Source organism: Myxocyprinus asiaticus, chromosome 38, assembly GCF_019703515.2.
Source record: "Myxocyprinus asiaticus isolate MX2 ecotype Aquarium Trade chromosome 38, UBuf_Myxa_2, whole genome shotgun sequence".
In the NCBI taxonomy this organism is placed as follows: Eukaryota; Metazoa; Chordata; class Actinopteri; order Cypriniformes; family Catostomidae; genus Myxocyprinus; species Myxocyprinus asiaticus.
Genome location: NC_059381.1, coordinates 7095259 through 7119762, shown reverse-complemented (window position 1 = coordinate 7119762; position 24504 = coordinate 7095259). Strand labels below are relative to the sequence as shown.

Here is a 24504-nt window from a genome sequence, read left to right as displayed (position 1 = left end):
TCTTCCTTCTTGACCAATTGCTTTTCTCAACAAAATGCAATGCAATTTTGCATGTCTCCACCAAAGAGCAGCTCTTAACCAGATGCATTCAGCCCATAACCTCTGACCTCCTTGCCCCTTGCATGTGTACGGCAGTGCACGGCCTTGAATTTACCCAGCTCTTCTCTGTTTACAGGGGGTTTCTCCCAACAACGTCACGGAGACTTTAAGTGCTAGTAGCCCAGAAGTCAATAGCCTCCAACCTGGAGATCTATTTGACGTTGAGCTGTCCAAAATAGACAGTAGCCTGGGCATTAGTGTCACGGTACTGTTCGGAAAGGTTTCCGCTCTCTCTTTTTTTCTCCTTTGATTCTCCTTTACTCATTACTTTGTGTGTGCGTGTGCGTGTGTGTGTGTGTGTGTTGTTTTTGTATCCGTAGCTCTCGCTGCTTTTTGAAGCTCCTCGCTTGGCTTCAGTTTTGGGGAAAGTAGATTTTGGCTCTTTGCATGCAGATTTTTACAGGCATGTCAATTGGCTCCTTCACTAACGGTAAAACCAAAACCACAGTAGGTACAGTAGGGTGAAGGAACATGTGCCCACACCCAAAAATACAGTAAGTTTTTGGTTCTATTGTATTTATAATGGAGAAAGACTAATGCCTGCATGGATTTGCATTTGCTTGATTCAGTTTGCTGCGGTGTGATTTTACAGTTATGCTTTGCTGTGATTCGTAAGCATGCCACTTTTGTTTTGTAGACCTTAGTCATGATTTTATGACTGAAGTGGTTTTAAGAAATCGGTTTAATGCTGTTAACTGAGTAATTAATTTTTAGTGAAAAGCAAAGGCAAAGTTCACATGAAAATTCTGTCATTTGCTCACCCTCTTGTTTTTCATGACACATATGACTTGGTGAGTAAATGCAGAATTTTCATTTTTGGGTGAATTTGGGTGAACTATCCCTTTAATTATACATTCTCAAACTTTCAAAAGATCTAGTGGTTTGCCTCTTGTATGAAAGAGTGGGTGTTGCTTGGTTCATATGGTTTGATCATGTAAGCTTCTTAGTTCTTTTTTTTACAATACAGTACAACACTCGTAATCTATGTCATGTAAATAAGGGTGTCCATTTGATCACCTAATCAATTAATAGAGTGATCCAGACCCAGAACATGGAGGATAGACTGTTTCTTTCCCATAATGCCTCTCTGTGTGGGTGTATTAATGTGTTTGTTTGTCACAGGGTGGCTCGAATACAACTATGAGGCATGGAGGGATATACGTCAAAGGTGTCATTCTTAAAGGAGCAGCCGAGCTGGATGGCAGGATAAAGAAAGGTAAAATAGATATTATGGAAATCCAGTTCTAACGTACCTTCTCATTATCGAAGAAAAGCTGTTTATTAGGTTTTGCATTTACCATTTGATGTCTGTCACGTAGTTGGGTGAATCTCCCGAAGAGATTGTCATATTTCCGGTCATATTTCACATAAAAAAAGAACAAGAAAACAAATAAGAAAAAAAAAAATCAAAATAAATGAATACAAATTTAAATAAAGTATTTTTTGCATTGTGACATTTTTTTCATAACAATTATGCACCCCCTTTCCCAAATGTTCAGTAGCCTACAGTAATTAAAAAAAATCTTAAGATAAAAATATATTGTTAATCAAATTGTTAGTGTACATTAGTGGTCGGCAAACAATGGCTGGCACGTGAAGGACTGACGTGCTAAAAAGTTGACATCCCTATTAACAAGGAAAATTTAAAATGGCACTTCATGTCAAAAAGGTTGCAGAATTACTGAATTTAATTGACCATATTTTAATAAAACAAGCACTCTCACATGTGATTTTTGTTGTAAGAACCATGGTTTTAAAAACCATGGTACATGAACCACAGATTAACCATGGTGTTACTATAGTAAAACTATGTACAACAGATTAACCATGGTGTTACTATAGTAAAACTAACCATCTTTTTTTTTGTTTTTGTTTTTTGGCAAAATTTTAATGATTTTTATTACCATAGTTTTGTTTCCCCTGTATTATTTTTATGGTTTTACACAAATATCATAGTTAAAATATGGTTGCTGTTGTAAAACAATGGTACATTTTGTGATTACTATAGTTTTACTACAAATACCATGGTTTAACTATAGTTACTGTAGTAAAACAATGGTACTGTAAATTGAGGTTACTATAGTTTTACTACAAATACCATAGCTGAACTATAGTTACTCCAGCAAAACCATGGTAAATTTAGTGGTTACTATAGTTTTACTACAAACACCATAGTTGAACTATAGTTACTCCAGCAAAACCATGGTAAATTTACTGGTTACTATAGTTTTACTACAAACACCATAGTTGATCTATAGTTACTCCAGCAAAACCATGGTAAATGTACTGGTTACTATAGTTTTCTACAAATACCATATTTAAACTATAGTTATTGTAGTAAAACTGTGGTTCTGTAAATTGAGGACACTATAGTTTTACTACAAAATACCATAGTTGAACTATAATTACTGTAGTAAAACCATGGTCAATTTTCTGGTTACTATAGTTGAACTACAAATACCATAGTTGATGTATAGTTACAGTAGAAAACCATGGTGCTGTAAATTGAAGTTACTATAGTTTTACTACAAATACAATAGTTGAACTATAGTTACTGTAGTAAAACCATGGTCAATTTACTGGTTACTATAGTTTTACTACAAATACCATAGTTGAACTATAGTTACTTTAGTAAAAACCATGGTCAATTTTCTGGTTACTATAGTTTTACTACAAATACCATAGTTGAATTAGTTACTCTTGCAAAACCCTGGTCAGTTTACTGGTTACTATAGTTTTACTACAAATACAGTAGTTGAACTAGTTACTCTTGCAAAACCATGGTCAATTTTCTGGTTACTATAGTTTTACTACAAATACCATAGTTGAACTATAGTTACTGTAGTAAAACCATGGTCAATTTACTGGTTACTATAGTTTTACTACAAATACAATAGTTGAACTATAGTTACTGTAGTAAAACCATGGTCAATTTTCTGGTTACTATAGTTTTACTACAAATACCATAGTTGAATTAGTTACTCTTGCAAAACCCTGGTCAGTTTACTGGTTACTATAGTTTTACTACAAATACAGTAGTTGAACTAGTTACTCTTGCAAAACCATGGTCAATTTTCTGGTTACTATAGTTTTACTACAAATACCATAGTTGAACTATAGTTACTGTAGTAAAACCATGGTCAATTTACTGGTTACTATAGTTTTACTACAAATACCATAGTTGAACTATAGTTAATTTAGTAAAAACCCTGGTCAGTTTTCTGGTTACTATAGTTTTACTACAAATACCATAGTTGAACTAGTTACTCTTGCAAAAGCCTGGTCAATTTTCTGGTTACTATAGTTTTACTACAAATACCATAGTTGAACTATAGTTACTCCAGCAAAACCATGGTAAATTTACTGGTTACTGTAGTTTTACTACAAATACCATAGTTAAACTATAGTTATTTTAGTAAAACTGTGGTTCTGTAAATTGAGGGTACTATAGTTTTACTACAAATACAATAGTTGAACTATAGTTACTCTGGCAAAACTATGGTAAATTCTGAGGTTATTGTGGTTTTACTACAAATACCATAGTTCAAATATTGTTACTGTAGTAAAACCATGGTTAATTTTTGTATGTGATGGAAAAAGCTATTATAAAGAAATGCCAAGCTATTCGTATTGTGAGGGAATGCAAACTATTTCGAGGGAAAGCAAAACTAGTTCAGAAAATAAATTCCCTCGCTGTCCTCTAAGGGACTCTATGGAAATATGAGCTGGACATTTCTTCATGAGAATCACCCAGTTATGAGACCTCTTATGACGTTAGCCTGTTGATTTTGTCCTGCAGGAGACCGTGTAGTAGCTGTAAATGGGAAGAGCCTGGAAGGAGCCACTCACAAACAGGCAGTAGAGATGTTAAGAGACACTGGGCAGGTGAGAAGACTGGTGATTTCAATTGAATGCTGTATTGATGAAGCCTGGTGCCCCTAGAGGCCATTCCTTGTATTACAAGCTGTACCAGTGCAATGTTTTTTTTATTCAGTTTTAATTCTCACTTTCATGCCTCTCCTCAGGTAGTGCATCTGTTGCTGGAGAAAGGTCAGCCTCCAACAGACAGCGTACACGCCCCTCTGACCCCTCAAGGCACTTCAAATTCCCAGAGCGAACCCTCAGATGCACAGAACACAGACATAGAAGAGCCTACACCAGTCAACAAAGCAGAATACAACTTCATCACACCAGGTGAGGGGTGGAACGCACTGTTTACTGCAGGCAAATACATAACAATGTGGATTTAATAGCTTAGTGGTTGAATATCTGTACTAGGAATCCAACGGTTGTGTATTTTAAACCATAGATTGGAAGAAAGTTTCTACCCTTGCTTCAGATCAGTCTTTTTTTTATCCCCTGTAGATAACACATTTGAGGTAGGTCTGCTGAAGAACACATCCGGTCTCGGTTTCAGTTTCAGTCGTGAGGAGAATGTTCCTGGAGAGCCGGTGGGCTCCAGTATGGTCCGGGTCAAGAAGCTGTTTCCTGGGCAACCAGCAGCCGAGAGTGGCCATATCCAAGTGGGCGACGTCATCCTGCGTGTCAATCAGACATCACTGAAAGGATTGTCACAGCATGTATGTTAACCTTATACTTTGGTCTGTGAGGATTAAAAAAAAAAACACACCAAAATACAACATTTGAAAAAATGTTAAAAAAAAATGTTGTGAAACTAAGGGTGCTTTCACACTAGCACTTTTGGTGTGCACCCAGGGTCGAATGACGTCAAAGTTCAGTTCGTTTGGATAATGTGTGCTGGTGCACACCCAAGTCCACTTGAAAAGGTGGTCTGGGGTACAGTTCATGTGAACTCTAGTGCGGTTTGCTGCTGATATGAACGCAATCATACCAAATCGCGGAAGTGAACCGCTTGTAAACATATGATGGTGCCGCGGATGCCTGCCTCGGTGTGGAGCTCCTCAGTTCTTTTGTTGTTTTTGTTTGTTTGTCCTGTGTTTAGTAATCTTTTTCCAGTCAGTTTTAACAGAGACGAACTGCTGAACATTCGACAAGCATGTACCAGACAATCTTTTCCTGGTTTTCGAATATTCAGACATTTTGTTAGACAATTTAGTTGGAGGCGCAGCTCTGCTGTTCAAGAGACACAGGCGAGGGAGAGGTGCGCTGGTCAAACTCTGTCAGCACGGATTTCGAACAGCGCTGCCGAGCATTCATCTTGCGAATCTCCGCTCTCTTCCTAACAAAACAGACGAACTACATCTCCTCACCTGCAAAAACAAGGACTTTTCAACCTCTGCTGCCTTGTGCTTCACAGAAACCTGGCTGAGTGAAGCCATTCCGGACAGCGCATTACATCTGCCGGGCTTCCAGCTGTTCAGAGCGGATCGCATCGCGGAGTTAACGGGGAAAACGAGAGGCGGTGGAACATGCATTTACATCAGTGAAAGTTGGTGTACAGATGTAACAACGTTAAAGATGATGTGCTGTCCTAATTTGGAAGTGCTCTTTATTAACTGTAAGCCTTTCTACTCGCCACGGGAGTTTTTCTTGTTCATTCTGGTGAGTGTGTATATTGCGCCAAACGCGCGTGTGAACACAGCGCTGCAACAGCTGACTGATCAAATCACAGACATGGAACAACAATACCCAGACTCAATTATTATTATTCTTAGGGATTTTATCAAAGCAAATCTCACACGTGAACTGCCCAAATACAAACAGCACATCACATGCTCCACCATAGGGCAGTGGTAGCTCAGCGGTTAAGGCTCTGGGTTACTGATCAGAAGGTCGGGGGTTCAAGCCCCAGCACCGCCAAGATGCCACTGTTGGGCCCTTGAGCAAGGCCCTTAACCCTATCTGCTCCAGGGGCGCCGTATCATGGCTGACCCTGCACTCTGACCCCAGCCTAGCTGGGATATGTGAAAAAGAAGAATTTCACCATATATGTATAATGTGTGATAAATAAAGAAAATTATAAAAAAAAAAATTATTATAGACAGAAATATACTGGATCATTGTTACACAACAATAAAGGATGCATATCGCTCTGTCCCTAGAGCAGCTTTGGGACTCTCTGATCACTGTCTGGTTCATCTTCTTCCAACCTACAGGCAGAAATTAAAATCAACCAAGCCAGTAGTAAGGACTGTAAAGAGATGGACCAATGAAGCAGAGCGGGTGTTTTTGAGGCTGCAGCCACAGACCTGGACGAGCTCACAGATACTGTTACATCATATATCAGTTTCTGTGAGGATATGTGCATTCCTACTAGGACTTATTTAAAGTTCAACAAGGACAAACCGTGGTTTACAGCAGAGCTCATGCAGCTTCGTCAGGCCAAAGAGGATGCTTACAGGGGTGGGGATAAAGTCTTGTACAGTCAGGCCAGGAGCACACTGAACAAGGAAATCAGATTGGCTAAAAGAAGATATTCTGAGAAGCTGAAAAACAAGTTTTTAGCTAACGACCCTGCATCAGTGTGGAGTGGCATGAAACAACTCACAAATTACAGGACTCCTACCCCCAACCCTGTAGGGAACCAACAACTGGCTGACGACCTGAATGTATCCTACTGCAGATTTGAAAGGCCCAATCTCACACCCCACACCCACTCTGACCTTCACTTCACACAAACACCAACACCTCCTGCATCCACCCTCCTCCCCTCTCCTGCTACTCAACCTACACTTAAGATCTGTGAAGATGATGTGAGCCGCGGCTTTCGGAAACAAAAGACAAGGAAGGCTTCAGGCCTAGATGGCGTCTCACCAGCGTGTCTTCGATCCTGTGCTAACCAGCTGGCCCCCATCTTCACACAGATCTTCAATAGATCACTGGAACAGTGTGAAGTCCCTTGCTGCTTCAAACGCTCAATCATTATTCTTGTCCCAAAGAAACCAAAAATCACAGGATTTAATGACTACAGACCTGTCGCCCTGACATCTGTGGTCATGAAATCATTTGATAGACTGGTGTTGGCCCACCAGAAGAACATCACTTGACCCTTTCTAGATCCCCTTCAATTTGCTTATCGAGCAAACAGGTCTGTGGTTGATGCAGTCAACATAGGATTGCATCATATCCTGCAACATCTGGACAGACCAGGGACATATGCAAGGATCCTTTTTGTGGACTTCAGTTCAGCTTTCAACACCATCACCCCAGCTATACCCCAGAATAAATTAACACTCTGTTCCCATGTCTATCTGTCCGTGGATTACCAGCTTTCTGATGGACAGGCAGCAGCTTGTGAGACAGGGGAAACTCACTTCTAGCACCTGTGCAATCAGCGCAGGTGCCCCCCAGGGGTGTGTGCTCTCCCCACTACTCTTCTCCCTCTACACCAATGACTGCATCGCCAAGGACCACTCTGTCAAGCTCCTGAAGTTTGCAGACGACACCACTGTCATCGGCCTCATCCGAGATGACGATGAGTCTGCATACAGAAGGGAGGTTGAACAGCTGGCTCTCTGGTGCAATCAAAACAACCTTGAGCTGAACACGCTCAAAACGGTGGAGATGATTGTGGACTTTAGGAGGAACACCCCAACACTGACCCCCCTCACCATTCTAAACAGCACTGTGGCAGCAGTGGAGTCATTCAGTTTCCTGGGCACTACCATCTCACAGGACCTGAAGTGGGAGACCCACATTGACTCCATTGTGAAAAAGGCCCAGCAGAGGTTGTACTTCCTTCCCAGCTGAGGAAATTCAACCTGCCACAGGCAGTCACTGAGTCTGTCCTCTGCACTTCAATAACTGTCTGGTTTGTTTCAGCTAAGAAATCAGACATCAGAAGACTTCAAAAGGACAGTTCGGACTGCTGAGAGGATTATTAGTTGCCCCCTGCCCCCCCCTTCAAGAACTATACACTTCCAGAGTGAGGAAAAAGGCTGGAAAAATCACTCTGGACCCCACTCACCCTGCCCACTACCTTTTTGAACTGTTGCCTTCTGGCCGACGCGTCAGAGCTCTGAGCACCAGAACCGTCAGGCACAGGAACAGTTTTTTCCCTCAGGCTATCCATCTCATGAGCAATAACTATGTGCAATACACAGTTTATTTTTTCTTATATTTATCCAACACATCCTACCTCTTCTGCCATTTCATTCCTCTGAGAGAAAAAAAACAAAAATTGCACTGTACATAACAGATTTGTATTTGCACTGTACATAACAGATAACAGATTGTATTAGATTTGCACTACCCATGTGTATGTGTGTATGTATGTATGTGTGTGTCTGTACGTATGTGTACAATTAGTTTTTTATTTTTTATTATTATCTATATCTTGCTGCTGTTTTTGTATTGTTTTTATATTGTTGTACACTGGAAGCTCCTGTCAACAAGACAAATTTCTTGTATTTATAAGCATACTTGGCAATAAAGCTGATTCTGATTCTTGTGTTGACGTATAATTTGCGTATTTGCAGGCTTGCGATCACAATTATTGTGGTATAATGCATTTCGCATACCTGCTTATCTCCAAATAATTCCCTTCAGAGGGCTGCTCACATTCTTCACATCTCTTGCAGCGCATCCACAGGCTTGCGGCAGACAAAAGGCAACATTCATCATATCATTGCACATTCAATGCATCTGTGTCAGACAAACACAAGTGTTGTTCTGTGCATGGCAAGTTTTCATGGTAAATCCAAAGAGAGAAACTTTAATACTTCACTTAAAAGGTGCAAGTGACATCTTCTCGAGTTGTTACCTAGGTACAGTGGTAAACAGATGCCGCTTGTCCTCAGGTTGATGATGTAATCGGACTGCGGTTTGGACCCAAAAAATATGATGTGAACAGAGACCAGCGGGGGCAGCGGGAGGGGGGAGGAAACGATCTTGTGTTCAGTCCAAGCAATCGAACCAAGTGTGAAAGCACCCTAATACTCTATTGTTTGGAAACATGTTGATTTTTACAGAAGCACTGAAACACAAGGTAAAAAAAAATTACTAGGTGCATTTTTTTAATTGTCTTAGTGCCTTCCTGAGCCTGTCCTACAAAAAAAAAAAAAAAAAAAAAAAATCCTCAGGCAGTTTGTTTTCCTCAATTTTTTGCCAGAGAGAAAAAAACAATACGGACAATTTTTTATTATTTGGTTTGTAGGACAAAGGCTCATGAAGGCACTAAGACACCTAAAAAATTATTTCACCTAGAGAATTTTTTTGTACAGTATGAACATCCTCTAAAATAAAGCCATATTGTGTCTTTTCTGCTTGTGTCCTTTGTGGTGTTTTTCAGGAGGTGATATCAGCACTAAGAGGGACCGGGCAGGAGGTAACCCTTCTGTTATGTAGACCTGAGCCGGGGGTCTTACCTGAGATGGACCCTTCCATTAAGGTAAAACTTTGAGCTTTCACATCACTGATAATAAGTCATGTCTCTTTCACCAAAAGGAATTTTCCAGATTAACTTTAGTTCAAAATCTACTAACAGCATCTGTGGCCTGTTGTTGAAAAAGAAAATAATTTTGACTCTTCCCTCAGTTTGTAAAAACAAGCAAAATTTGTGTTTAATGTAATGTACTTGCAGTGAAGAAGCACTGAGTGTGTTGGCAGAGGGAGATGTGATAGAATCGATTACCAATCTTCTTTGTCCAAATTTATATCTGATCTTGTGTCTTAACCAGTTAAAAAGAAAACCCAGTTACTTTTGGTTGATATTCGCTTGGGAAAAGCTTACATGATGCATACTCCACCTACAGTAATTACAGCAGTAATGCATAATCACAAGTCCATCTTCCTAGAAAAGTAGCTCCACCTCAAAAGGACAACAACTTTACATTTTTTTTTTATTTATTTTTTTTAATTTTTTTTTATTTTTTACCGAGAGCCTCACATTTTTGCATCCGATTGTGATATCAGTAATTCACTCCAATTTGGAAACATACAAACAACCAATATTTTAGCAGTCAAGCAGATTTGTAACAATTAGCTACCATATATTGTTGCTATTAGTTGGCTATTGTTGGAATAGTTCACACAAAAATGAAAATTCTATCATTATAAAATCAAACTCATGTCATTCTAAACCATTACTTTCTTTCTAATGCGGAACACAAAAGGAGATATTTTAATGAATACATCAGTCCACCTTATAGTACAATGGTAGATGATAGTTACTCACTTTAGAGCTTAAAAAGGCCCTGAAATTATCATAAAGGTAATGCATGCGGCTTGTGTGCCATATTCCAAGTCTTCTGAATTCATACGAAACCCAAAATGTACACTGGTGGCCAAAAGTTTGGAATAAAGTACAGATTTTGCTCTTATGGAAAGAAATTGGTACTTTTATTCACCAAAGTGGCATTCAACTGATCACAATGTATAGTCATGACATGAATATTGTGAAAAATTACTATTACAGTTTGAAAATGAAATTTCAGAACTTCTTAAACTACTTCAAAGAGTTCAAGTTCAACTCCTCCATGTGCATCAGTGACAGCTTTGCAGATCCTTGGCATTCTAGCTGTCAGATTGTCCAGATACTCAGATGACATTTCACCCCATGCTTTCTGTTGCACTTGCCATAGATGTGGCTGTCTTGTCGGGCACTTCTCACGCACCTTACAGTCTAGCTGATCCCACAAAAGCTCAATGGGGTTAAGATCCATAACACTCTTTTCCAATTATCTGTTGCCCAATGTCTGTGTTTCTTTGCGCACTCCAACCTTTTCTTTTTGTTTTTCTGTTTCAAAAGTGGCTTTTTCTTTGCATTTCTTCCCATAAGGCCTACACCCCTGAGTCTTCTCTTTACTGGTGTACATGAAACTGGTGTTGAGCGGGTAGAATTCAATGAAGGTGTCAGCTGAGGACATGTGAGGCATCTATTTCTTAAACTAGAGACTCTGATGTACTTATCCTCTTGTTTAGTTTGTTTTAGTCTGGGCCTTCCACATCTCTTTCTGTCCTTGTTAGAGCCAGCTGTCCTTTGTCTTTGAAGACTGTAGTGTACACCTTTGTATGAAATCTTCAGTTTTTTGACAATTTCAAGCATTGTATAGCCTTCATTCCTCAAAACAATGATTGACTGATGAGTTTCTAGAGAAAGCTGTTTCTTTTTTGCCATTATTAACCCAATATTGACCTTTAGACATGCCAGTCTATTGCATACTGTGGCAACTCAAAAACAAACACAAAGACAATGTTAAGCTTCATTTAATGAACCAAATAGCTTTCAACTGTGTTTGATATAATGGCAAGTGATTTTCTAGGACCAAATTAGCAATTTAGCATGATTACTCAAGGATAAGGTGTTGTAGTGATGGCTGGTGGAAATGGGGCCTGTCTAAATTTGATAAAAAATGACTTTTTTCAAATAGTGATGGTGCTGTTTTTTACATCAGTAATGTCCTGACTATACTTTGTGATCAGTTGAATGCCATTTTGGTGAATAAAAGTACCAATTTCCTTCTGAAACAGCAAAATCTGTACAGCTGAAAAGCTGCTCCAGTGTATGTCCTTTGTCGAGCAATCGTTTAATGTGAGAACTTGTGTTATTTAGCTGTTGTTGTTTTTTAATAACACTTTCGGGTACTTTTTCAACTTTAAAGTGAGGCACTATTCACAGACCATAACACTGTATTCATTAATCTGCTTTTGTGTTCCACATAAGAAAGTCATACAGATTGAAACAACATGATGGTGTGTAAATTACCATTCCTTTAAACCATTCCTTTAAAATAAAAGCTCAAATTCACCCTCCCCAGAGTTCCGTGCCATCTCCACAAAAGAAACTCATCCCCAAGCCCCAACCTGATCCCAAGACAAGCTCCCCACCTCTGGCAGATCACCAGCGGTTGATTGGCCCGGTGGAAGAAGCTCTGGAGAGGTCGCTAATGAAGTCGCCTACTCGCAGGGACAGTTACAGTGACAGCACAGACAATGACGAGCTGGAGGAGGCTTTTAGTCCCGCTAACCTGGAGCAAGTCAGCCAAGCCTGGGACCGCAGTGTCTACCAGACCCCCATGTCTACCAGACTTGGTCAATACGATAGCCCCAATCTGGACGACCCCGTACGATCAGCGTATTACTCACCCAGACAGTCCACATCTAGACCAGAGGTCAACAAAAGGTCAGCAATTTATTACTGGGTTAATGCTACTTAGGAAAAAATAAAATAAGTGGGTTTGTTGGATATATTAATATTTGTATGAAGTACCTTAAAAGTAATAACTTAATAAAGGAGTATTCAACTTCAAGGTACACTACGGAAGATTTCTCATTTAAGTTTTTGGTAGAAATGAACAAAATACTATTATTGAGCCACTACATAAAAAAATTGCTGGTGGTATTGTCAATATCAAAACATTGTGCTTAGAATGTTTTTATTATATGCACATAATATTCAAGCATAAAGCTACAATACAACAAATTTCTCAAAAAGGAAAAGTGCTGGGAAATAAAATAAAAAAATAAGTTATATTACAAGGAAAAAAGAACAGATTTTATTATTAAAACAGTGAGAAATTAAACAAAAAAAGGAATTAAAAAAAGAAAAGATAATCAAAGAAAACAAATGGAAATGGGGAAAACTATTATTAATATTTTAGACTTTATGTATAAAGTTAATAAAAGTAGGCATTGTGATTTAGCATCGTTAGAGTTAAAAACTGGACTTGCATAAGCAGAATTGGGCTTTGGTTACAGAGTTCAGGTGGGACTGGACTAATTGGTTTTCCTGTGAGAATGTCTTCTACGGTTGTGCTCAAAAGTTTGCATACCCTGGCAGAAATTGTGACATTTTGGCATTGATTTTGAAAATATGACTGATCATGCAAAAAAACTGTCTTTTATTTAAGGATAGTGATCATATGAAGCCATTTATTATCACATAGTTGGCTGGCTCCTTTTTAAATCTTAATGATAACAGAAATCACCCAAATGGCCCTGATCAAAAGTTTACATACCCTTGAATGTTTGGCCTTGTTACAGACACACAAGGTGACACACACAGGTTTAAATGGCAATTAAAGGTTAATTTCCCAAACCTGTGGCTTTTTAAATTGCAATTAGTGTCTGTGTATAAATAGTCAATGAGTTTGTTAGCTCTCATGTGGATGCACTGAGCAGGCTAGATACTGAGCCATGGGGAGCAGAAAAGAACTGTCAAAAGACATGCGTAACAAGGTAATGGAACTTTATAAAGATGAAAAAGGATATAAAAAGATATCCAAAGCCTTGAAAATGCCAGTCAGTACTGTTCAATCACTTATTAAGAAGTGGAAAATTCGGGGATCTCTTGATACCAAGCCAAGGTCAGGTAGACCAAGAAAGATTTCAGCCACAACTACCAGAAAAATTGTTCGGGATACAAAGAAAAACCCACAGGTAACCTCAGGAGAAATGCAGGCTGCTCTGGAAAAAGACGGTGTGGTTGTTTCAAGGAGCACAATACGACGATACTTGAACAAAAATGAGCTGCATGGTCGAGTTGCCAGACAGAAGCCTTTACTGTGCCAATGCCACAAAAAAGCCCGGTTACAATATACCCGACAACACCTTGACACGCCTCACAGCTTCTGGCACACTGTAATTTGGAGTGACGAGACCAAAATAGAGCTTTATGGTCACAACCATAAGCACTATGTTTGGAGAGGGGTCAACAAGGCCTATAGTGAAAAGAATACCATCCCCACTGTGAAGCATGGTGGTGGCTCACTGATGTTTTGGGGGTGTGTGAGCTCTAAAGGCACGGGGAATCTTGTGAAAATTGATGGCAAGATGAATGCAGCATGTTATCAGAAAATTTTGGCAGACAATTTGCATTCTTCTGCAAGAAAGCTGCGCATGGGACTCTCTTGGACTTTCCAGCATGACAATGACCCTAAGCACAAGGCCAAGTTGACCCTCCAATGGTTACAGCAGAAAAAGGTGAAGGTTCTGGAGTGACCATCACAGTCTCCTGACCTTAATATCAGTGAGCCACTCTGGGGAGATCTCAAACGTGCGGTTCATGCAAGACGACCAAAGACTTTGCATGACCTGGAGGCATTTTGCCAAGACGAATGGGCAACTATACCACCTGCAAGAATTTGAGGCCTCATAGACAACTATAACAAAAGACTGCACGCTGTCATTGATGCTAAAGGGGGCAATACACAGTATTAAGAACTAAGGGTATGCAGACTTTTGAACAGGGGTCATTTCATTTTTTTGCTTTGTTGCCATGTTTTGTTTTATGATTGTGCCATTCTGTTATAACCTACAGTTGAATATGAATCCCATAAGAAATAAAAGAAATGTGTTTTGCCTGCTCACTCATGTTTTCTTTAAAAATGGTACATATATTACCAGTTCTCCAAGGGTATGCAAACTTTTGAGCACAACTGTATATCATGTGACTGTATATGTGTTATATAACTCTGCTGAAAACAGCAAGGAGACTGTTGTTTATGCTGCTGAATGCATTGGTGTGATAGAGATTAGTCTGATTTTTTTTTTTCTGCAGTAGATAACTGTGACTTAATCTCTATGAGCATAAATAAAAATAATAAATAAATAAAACAACTGAAATAGGTTGATGTTTTGAAATTGTCATTAGGATTACGAAAGATACACTTTCTAGTTCTTGTTTCTTACTTTCAATGTCAATTGCAAATCCCACACTGTATGCAATAATTTTAAGAATTTAAAAATAAAATAGTTCCTTTAAACTACCCTTTATTAAAATGTTTTTACTTAATTTTTTAGATAATTTAAACAAAATATTTTTAAAAAGTCTGAAAATGTAGGCACAAATATCTAGCGATTTTATGCAATTTATTTTTTATAATGCCTACAAATTGGGCACAAATATCTACAAATTTTATTTTATTTAATTGTATTTGTGTCCAATTAAAGCACCTCTAATTTTACCAGTACATTGCAAATTTTACAAAAGTACGTTCGGTTTTCATCAGGTCATGTTTCTTTCTTGTGTTCCATTTCCTGTCTGCATCATCTTCTACTTCCTCCTCTTCTTTGTCCTTCATAATTCAGTGATCTGGACAGCTCTGCAATGCGCATGTCATCTTCTCCTGCCCTGCCTGAAGGTGGTGTTCTGAGCCCCAGTCCAGACCCTCTTCCTCCACCGTTGCCAATCCCTGTTAACCTCAGTGTCCCAGACCACACCCATGAAGAGGAGTTTATCCCTGTAAGACCCAGGGCTTCTAGATTGTGGAACACATTAAATAGCATTTTTTTGTTCATGTGGTAAACCAATAAAACACATAAATGATATGTTGTGGATTTGCAATTCTAATGGGATGTCCTGCATGTATTGTTGGTCTTTCAAAGTGACAGTATAGAACCAATGTGTGAACTCTCTACCATTATTTTCAGGAGGTGGAGCTGAAGGTCTCTCTAGTGAAGTCTGATAAAGGAAGTTTAGGCTTCACTCTCACTAAAGGACCTGACAACAACTGCTACATCCATGATATCATTCAGGACCCTGCTAAAGGAGATGGCCGACTGCGGCCAGGGGATCGCATGATAATGGTACACCATTACTAAGACTTGGTCTGAGCAGAAATCTTTATTGCTGAACATTTTCTTTAGAGAGTTCTAAATGCTCGGTAGTACTGATACCGATTTCCAAAACAGTCAATTGTTATGTCAAATCAGCTTTAACAAAGGACAAAAAGATCATAAAATATGGTTTAGTACGAAGTTGATTTATAAACGTATTGTTTTGCATCTCTATTTCTCTTTCTATATTTAAGGTGAATAACACAGACGTGTCCGGCATGAATCACACAGAGGTGGTGAACCTGGTACGTGCCGCCCCCAAAGTCGTGGACCTTGTGGTGGGCCGCATTCTAGAACAACCCAAACCAACAATAGAGGCCCATCTTCTGCCTGACATCTCATTTCAGTGCCACAACGAATCTCTGGGTAATTTGTACATTATGTACATTGTACATTATCCTGTTATTAATATAGAATCATCCTGGCAAAAAAAACGAACATTACCACAACAAAATAACAACAGTCTGCAACCCTAGTTTATTTTTCTATGTACTAGTTAGCTAACATATTAGATACAATGTAACATGCTTTTTAATATGTTGTCTATTTTTAGTTCTTTCATCCAGGTACTTTTCTCTTACCAGTTCATTGTTCTTCCGAGTGATGTGTTCGCTTATTTGTTTCAACTGGGGACTCCTGAACTCCTATACATCTATCAAAAGTTTTATGATCACTATATACAGGTGCATCTCAATAAATTAGAATGTCGTGGAAAAGTTCATTTATTTCAGTAATTCAACTCAAATTGTGAAACTTGTGTATTAAATAAATTCAATGCACACAGACTGAAGTAGTTTAAGTCTTTGGTTCTTTTAATTGTGATGATTTTGGCTCACATTTAACAAAAACCCACCAATTCACTATCTCAAAAAATTAGAATATGGTGACATGCCAGTCAGCTAATCAACTCCTGCAAAGGTTTCCTGAGCCTTCAAAATGGTCTCTCAGTTTGGTTCACTAGGCTACACAATCATGGGGAAGACTGCTGATCTGACAGTTGTCCAGAAGACAATCATTGACACCCTTCACAAGGAGGGTAAGCCACAAACATTCATTGCCAAAGAAGCTGGCTGTTCACAGAGTGCTGTATCCAAGCATGTTAACAGAAAGTTGAGTGGAAGGAAAAAGTGTGGAAGAAAAAGATGCACAACCAACTGAGAGAACCGCAGCCTTATGAGGATTGTCAAGCAAAATCGATTCAAGAATTTGGGTGAACTTCACAAGGAATGGACTGAGGCTGGGGTCAAGGCATCAAGAGCCACCACACACAGACGTGTCAAGGAATTTGGCTACAGTTGTCGTATTCCTCTTGTTAAGCCACTCCTGAACCACAGACAACGTCAGATGCATCTTACCTGGGCTGAGGAGAAGAAGAACTGGACTGTTGCCCAGTGGTCCAAAGTCCTCTTTTCAGATGAGAGCAAGTTTTGTATTTCATTTGGAAACCAAGGTCCTAGAGTCTGGAGGAAGGGTGGAGAAGCTCATAGCCCAAGTTGCTTGAAGTCCAGTGTTAAGTTTCCACAGTCTGTGATGATTTGGGGTGCAATGTCATCTGCTGGTGTTGGTCCATTGTGTTTTTTGAAAACCAAAGTCACTGCACCCGTTTACCAAGAAATTTTGGAGCACTTCATGCTTCCTTCTGCTGACCAGCTTTTTAAAGATGCTGATTTCATTTTCCAGCAGGATTTGGCACCTGCCCACACTGCCAAAAGCACCAAAAGTTGGTTAAATGACCATGGTGTTGGTGTGCTTGACTGGCCAGCAAACTCACCAGACCTGAACCCCATAGAGAATCTATGGGGTATTGTCAAGACGAAAATGAGAAACAAGACACTTAAAAATGCAGATGAGCTGAAGGCCACTGTCAAAGAAACCTGGGCTTCCATACCACCTCAGCAGTGCCACAAACTGATCACCTCCATGCCACGCCGAATTGAGGCAGTAATTAAAGCAAAAGGAGCCCCTACCAAGTATTGAGTACATATACAGTAAATGAACATACTTTCCGGAAGGCCAACAATTCACTAAAAATGTTTTTTTTATTGGTCTTATGATGTATTCTAATTTTTTGAGATAGTGAATTGGTGGGTTTTTGTTAAATGTGAGCCAAAATCATCACAATTAAAAGAACCAAAGACTTAAACTACTTCAGTCTGTGTGCATTGAATTTATTTAATATACGAGTTTCACAATTTGAGTTGAATTACTGAAATAAATGAACTTTTCCACGACATTCTAATTTATTGAGATGCACCTGTATATTCTGTATAATACCATAGACTTAAACAAGAGCCAGTAACACCAGAATGTAGGAAACTGGACAATGGTCAAATATGCAGTTTAGCGGGGATTATACAAAACATTTGACCACACAATTCTGTGATTTGACCAATCAGAATCAAGTGTATCGGAAGTCTGTTTAACAACAGAGATTATTATGACTGATCTTTTCCATCTCTGTTGAAATTGGTGGGACCCACTTTATATTAGCATTTTCTACAATGTATTAATTATGTACATATGTGTTGTTGCAATATATTTACATTTTAAAGTACCTGAATTTAATTACATCTGTAGGTACACTGTTAACATAACTCCTAACCCTGACCCTACTCCTAAACCTACCCGTACCTCTACCTCAGTAGCAGCAAATGTGATCCTTGTGAGAATTTTGAAGAACAACATGTAGTAACACAATAAATACATTGTATTGTATGTATTTTAATGTTTGTACATAGTAGTTAAATACACCTGATACTGTGGATCATGTAAACCAGCAGTTGATTTGTAGAGTCCAAATCAAGGTTTGACCAAATCATGTGGAGCATGAGTATTATCTGACTGTCAGAGGTCAACAGGACCTTACTGGGTCATGCAAAGACACAGATATCCATCAGCATAAACAAATACCACCTGTCTTTCACTGGAAAAAAAGAGCTCATGGGGTTAGACAACAAGATAGATAAGCATGTCAGATTTCAGCTGAGAGAGAGAGAGAGAGAGAGAGAGAGAGAGAGAGCGCCTGTGGTTATTCTCGACTGTAGAATAGGAGCAAGCACTGTTAAGAGTTAGCACAGCTCATTCACTCGGATGTATCCTGCTTATCAAAGTGTTTGTTCTCTGGGCGTGTGTGGCCATCACTTGTAGGTCTGGTTCTTGATGGAGGAAGTGACAGTGGGGTGGGCGTGTTGTACGTAAAGGATATTATCCCAGGTTCTGAAGCCTCTACAGAAGGCAGTTTGAGACACCTGGATATCATACATTACATCAATGGAGCTCCGACGCAGTATCTGACTTTGAGTGAGAGCTGCAGACTCCTTCAGCTGTCATTGAGGAATCTAACGCTCAAAGCCACCAGGTGAGTTATACACACAAGCAACTTAGGTGACTCTCATTGATGGCTTCATACTCGAGAGGAATCAGAAATATCACAATAAAGTTCTTCCAAAGAGGCAAAATAGACACACAGAGTGACACACTTGCAACTGTTGGAACTTTAAAACTGGGAAGATGTTTTTGATGGACGTTTTTATTAGCTGTCATAGATGCTTGTAATACTTCTGGATGGATGCCACTAACTCCTGTATGCCTGTAGGGATGGAAAGCCTGTTTTTCCAGATGAAGAGGGGATCTCATTATTGAACAATAACATCAGCTCGAAAGTCCCCCAGAGTATAAACGGTAAGCTTTCAGAAATGTGTTAAAAGTTCTTAATTATCTGTCGGCCTTGTGGTCGGTGTGGTTGTTCCAATGTTTCGGCCCCCCTCTCTTCTCACACCTTTATTTCCTGTCTCTCTGTTCTCTACTACTGTCTGTCAATAGAAAATGGCCAACAAAAAATAAAGTTCTTAATTATATATATATATATATATATATATATATATATATATATATATATATATATATATATATATAAAACGTTAGTCAAGGTATCTTACACCAAAAAGAAAGTCATTTGTTTTTGACCATTCTCCACCCTCTCTCTGGCCCTAAGAATTAAACAGGTTTCTGATTCTTGCTACTGTACCTTTAATACTTGTTTATCTAAATGACCTCTGTTGTGATTGGTTAATCTCTTTGCATGTGTAATGAGTAACAATAGCATTGTGTATCAATTTGGAGTGAGAGGTTGGTTTTTAAGTTTGTTTAATTGTCTATTTATTTATTTGTTAGTTTGTTTTTATTTGTTTGTTTGTTTGTGTGTTAGCTTATTTTTCCGTTTATAGTTAGTTGGCGAGTTTGTTAGTGAGTTTGATTGTTAATTTGTTAGGTTGTTTGCTAGTTCTTTTTTTAGTTTATTGTTAGTCTGTTAGTTTGTGTGTTAGTTTTTATTTGTTTGTTTAACTTATGTTATTTTGTAGTTAGTTAATAGTTTGTAAGTTTGTTTGTTAGTATGTTTTTTAGTTGTTAGGTTGTTGGTTAGTTTTATTTATTTATTTGTTTGTTCGTCTAGTGATGTGCTAAAACATGCTAGCATCATTCTAACACATGCGAGCAACACCTAATGAAGTGCTAAAACATACTAGCTACATGCTAGCATCATGCAAACACATGCTAGGATCATAATAGCAGTGCTTAGCAACATGCTAGAACATACTATGTGACAAGTTTAGCCACGGCAAGCACCACTCACATTTTCTTCAGGAAATGTACCTGTCTAGTTTTTTTTGTGTTGTAGTTAGTTAATAGTTTGTTAGAATGTTTATTTGTTTGTTGGTTAGTTTGTTTATTCAGTTGTTTGTTTAGTTTGTAGTTAGTTGATAGTTTGTCTGTTTGTTAGTTTGCTTGGTAGTTTGTTTGTTTGTTTGTTGGTAGGTAGGTTTGTTAGCTTGTTTGTTATTTTGTAGTTAGTTAATGGTTAGTTTGTAAGTCTGGTTATTTTTTTAGTTTAGTTTGTTTGTTGGTTAGTTTATTTATTTGTTTAGTTAGTTCGTTTTGATGCTCTAGTAGCAGTACTGTAACTCTTTCAGTTGTAAACTAAATAATATATATTATGCCTCCTTTCACACCATGACCTCATTTTCCTCTTGTTCTCTCTTTGTATCATAGGTTATCTCCATAGCAACGATACTAACGAAATAGAGGCCCTATCCGGTATCTGTCCTGCTGAGGTAAGATTACCTAATAATGATATTATCTTTAATCTTTGACGTTCTCAGAATTGTCAAAGACATGTGGTGGGTGGTATTTTTGTCTTATGAGAAGGGACATAAACAGCCTGAAACTTAAACCGAGGCAGGTCAGATAGTCAGGTCAGATTTCTCCAGTCTGTTACAATATGGTAATTAGACTTGTATTTCAGGAAACACCTCAGTGAAGGGCTAACAACTGGAGGAAGTTACGTCATTGAATGCAAAGTAACTAATTATAATAATGGCTTCCTTTTGTTTCGCTCTCCTTCTGTCTCACGTTTCCATAGGAGCAGATTGTAAAGCTGCAATTGGAGAAACCGCCAGCAGGGGGCCTGGGTTTTTCTGTGATTGGTGGAGAGAGGGGCATTTTCGTGAAGTCTATAACCCCTGGAGGCACCGCAGACACAGCGGGCACGTTACAAGTTGGTGATCGTTTACTAAAGGTACATCATTATTTTAAAAAATGGGGGTTTGAAAAAAGTTTCATTTTGTAATACAGTTTTTTAAAAAATTGTTACTTTGAAGTTAAGAAATTGCATTTATGAAAGCTGGGCATTTGTGTGTGTACAGGTCAACGATGATCTGATGATCGGCGTGTCTCACTCCAAAGCCGTCACAACCATCCGTAAAACAAAAGGCGTGGTGCACATGATCGTTTCCCGGCCACCTGACCAAATGTCCAACACGTTCCTGGGCTTTCTGCCTCTCAAATCCAACGGAGTTAACGGCAACAACGGTATGGTCTACATGTGAACGATCTTGTGTTTATTCATAAAGAAAAATAAATGCACACCCACAACTCAAACTTATAGAGATTCATGTTACATTTGTCTTGTTTAAAAGGGCCATATTTTACACTTCTTTTTCTTTTTAAGTCCATTTACTGGACTTATGTTTGTAAAGCTTTCTTGCACCATTCAAGTACATTTTCCACCCTCTCTCTGTTACTACTGCAACTTTACCCTGAAGACATCTACATGTAACCCCAAGGAAAATCTGTTTTTCCATTATATAATCCCTATTGATCTCAATGGTATTGTTTGTACAGTCTCAGAAGTGAGTGAAGACAGTGGTGTCAAGACAAAACTCCAGACACCATCCGAACAAAGCAAGAGCAACAATCCACCTCCCCTTCCTCCGATAGGTACAATGAAGATCACGATACAGTCTATAAGATTGTATATGGAAACTATATGTATGTCATTTGCAGATATGCTCAGAATTGTGCATTTCTGTGTTATAGACTATGACACAGGCTCTCTAGAGAAACGGAAGGAAACGGAGGGAAGTGTCAACCTATCAGAGGACACAGACTGTGATGGCTCCTCTTTGCCGGAAGATTCTCCAGAGGTACCACAGTCAGCCTATATTATTTTAAATAATTAAAATATTTTACAGCATGTGCAGCTCTGGTTTTGGTCATTTAATTGCTTAATGGATTTTTTTAAATGAATTTTTGATGGATGCATGGATAGTACATGTTATTAATCCTTGTTTTAAAGATAGTTCTTGTTTATTTAGGTATATAAGTGAATTATGTAAAGATGCTCTCTGTGCTTTTTCTTTTCTTTTTTTTTTTTTTTGCTAATTGCTTACCTTTTAAACAAAAATAGATAGTAACAAGTATTTTTGAAAAATGTTTAAAATTATGTACACTCACATGAGATGAAGACTGTAGTCATATCTCAGTAATCTCCTATAATTGGATGCTTTCACATGCAGATTAAATTAATTAGGGCTGACTGAGAATAGGACAATTTTACAATAATATTGCTAACTAAGAACTTCTGTTTTTATGTGAAGCTGTATCTACGCCACTAGGTGTCATTGCGCCATAAAAACAAATATTACTGAGTGTACCTTTGTTTATCCATGCCAGGTTCTGTGTTATAGGGTCAAAAATGAACTTTTTTTTTTATCATGGGCAATATTTTTCACCTAGGGGTATTTTTATTTTATGATGGCATTTAAAAACACAGTGTGTCATACATTAATGTAAAATTCTTGAATTTAATAAATTGTATTAATATAAATTCTGAATTAATTCAGTAAGGTTGTATCTAAATTTAAATCTAAACAATTTCTGATATGTTTTAATCTTGGAATAAAATGATAGAACATTTTGTCATGTTACACAAAAAAAGGGGGGATTCATTATAGGGCATTTTTGGCCCTATACATTTTGAATTTCGGAGGCACTTTTGCCACAAGCCTCATTCATTTCTGACCATGCTGTATTATAGTATGTTTTTTGTGTCTTCAGACCTCTCGGAAGGCAGACTGGAAAGAAGAAAATGTTGATGATCCACTGAACGACAGGTGAGAAAGATGAAAACCATCACATACAGTTTTATAACCCTCTCGTCAGTGCTGAAACTGCAACTAACAACATATTTTTAACATTTTAGTTTTGTTTTAGTTGACAGGTGTTTTTTTTCTGATTTGACTGTGCAAATCTATGCTCTCTTCTTAGTGCCCTGCAGTCATCATCAGGTCCACTGGATGAAGATGAGATCACATGGGGAAGTGATGAGCTGCCCATAGAGAACATCAATTCTAAATTTACTGAAGGTTGGTTACCAGCAACCTGTTTTTACCATTTAAGTTTTTCACAGGGAAATGCAACACTTATCTTGTTTTACTGTGAGCAGATTTCTTTAAAATTTCACCCAAAAATGAAAATTTATTTCTGTATAAATGATATAAATATCATTTATACAGATGTATATGCCTTACTTTCTTCTGCAGAACACAGAGACTTTTAAAATAATATCTCAGCTCTGTAGGTCCAAGTGAATGGTAAACAAAGCTTTGAAGCTCCAAAAAGCACAAAAAGGCAGTATAAAAGTAATCCATATGACTTCATTGGTTTAATCCATGTCTTCTAAAGCGATCCAATTGGTTTTGGATGAGAACAGGCAAAAATGTAACTCCTTTTTCACTATAAATCTTGACATCAGCAGTCTCCTTGGCGATAGTGATTTCAGGCTTGATTACACTTCTTTGCACCATCTAGCTCTCTGCGCATGCGTCAAGCACTAGGAAGTGTAATCAAGCTTGAAATAATGATCGTGCCTAGAGACCGCAATGACAAGATGTACAGTAAAAAGAAGTTATATATTGGTCTGTTCTTACCTAAAATCGGTTGTGATCGCTTCAGAAGACATTAATTAAAACACTGGAATTGTATGGGTTGCTTTTATGCTGCCTTTGTGCTTTTTTGGAGCCTCAAAGTTCTGGCCACCATTCACTTGCATTGTATGGACCTCCAGAGCTGAGATATTCTTCTAAAAATCTTTGTTTGTATTCTGCAGAAGAAAGAAAGTCATACACATAAGTATAAATGATGAGAGAATTTTCATTTTTAGGTGAACTATTCCTTTATGGCTGGTTGTTGCAATTCAGAAATGATTTAGGTTGTAAAGCTTAGGTTGTGTTATTATAATGAAGAGTTTTATCTCATTTTTAATGTTTTGCATTTAAATTTATTTAAATAAATGCTCCTCTCCTTTCTTTGTTTCAGATGGACCAATTGTTACAGAGGATGAGTTGACATCTCTTACGCTGGTTAAAGTAGTTCCTGACGGCCATTATACATCCACTGAACTCAACACTGTGGTCCGTATGATAAGGGGTCTACTGGAACAGAAAGTTCCTCTGCAAGAGTTTGAGGTACTTAAAATATATAATTGAAATCATAGGTGTCATATGCATTTCAAATCAGTCCAAGTCCTGTTTTATACTGATTTGCAGATGCACCTGTCATTCTTTTTAGATATTCAGTTGCTAGAAAGAC

At 38.3% G+C, this 24504-nt stretch overlaps 1 protein-coding gene across 4 annotated transcripts in view; it reads left to right on the top strand.

Moving 5' to 3' along the window:
• The window catches only part of ptpn13 (protein tyrosine phosphatase non-receptor type 13), a 106220-nt gene that overhangs the window by 78911 nt on the left and 2805 nt on the right, over positions 1–24504 (top strand). For 2 of the 4 annotated variants that reach the window (XM_051677112.1, XM_051677111.1), the window contains exons 25-44: positions 176–319; positions 1222–1315; positions 3899–3984; positions 4125–4293; positions 4465–4679; positions 9311–9409; positions 11778–12142; positions 15049–15202; positions 15391–15546; positions 15771–15942; positions 18724–18934; positions 19172–19257; positions 20626–20687; positions 20996–21151; positions 21279–21444; positions 21757–21852; positions 21952–22058; positions 22972–23027; positions 23182–23279; positions 24232–24380. In XM_051677112.1, the coding sequence (XP_051533072.1) occupies positions 176–319; positions 1222–1315; positions 3899–3984; positions 4125–4293; positions 4465–4679; positions 9311–9409; positions 11778–12142; positions 15049–15202; positions 15391–15546; positions 15771–15942; positions 18724–18934; positions 19172–19257; positions 20626–20687; positions 20996–21151; positions 21279–21444; positions 21757–21852; positions 21952–22058; positions 22972–23027; positions 23182–23279; positions 24232–24380 (2841 nt within the window). The remainder of the gene's footprint in view (positions 1–175; positions 320–1221; positions 1316–3898; positions 3985–4124; positions 4294–4464; positions 4680–9310; positions 9410–11777; positions 12143–15048; positions 15203–15390; positions 15547–15770; positions 15943–18723; positions 18935–19171; positions 19258–20625; positions 20688–20995; positions 21152–21278; positions 21445–21756; positions 21853–21951; positions 22059–22971; positions 23028–23181; positions 23280–24231; positions 24381–24504) is intronic. The other 2 variants (XM_051677113.1, XM_051677114.1) reach the window with 2 other exon arrangements.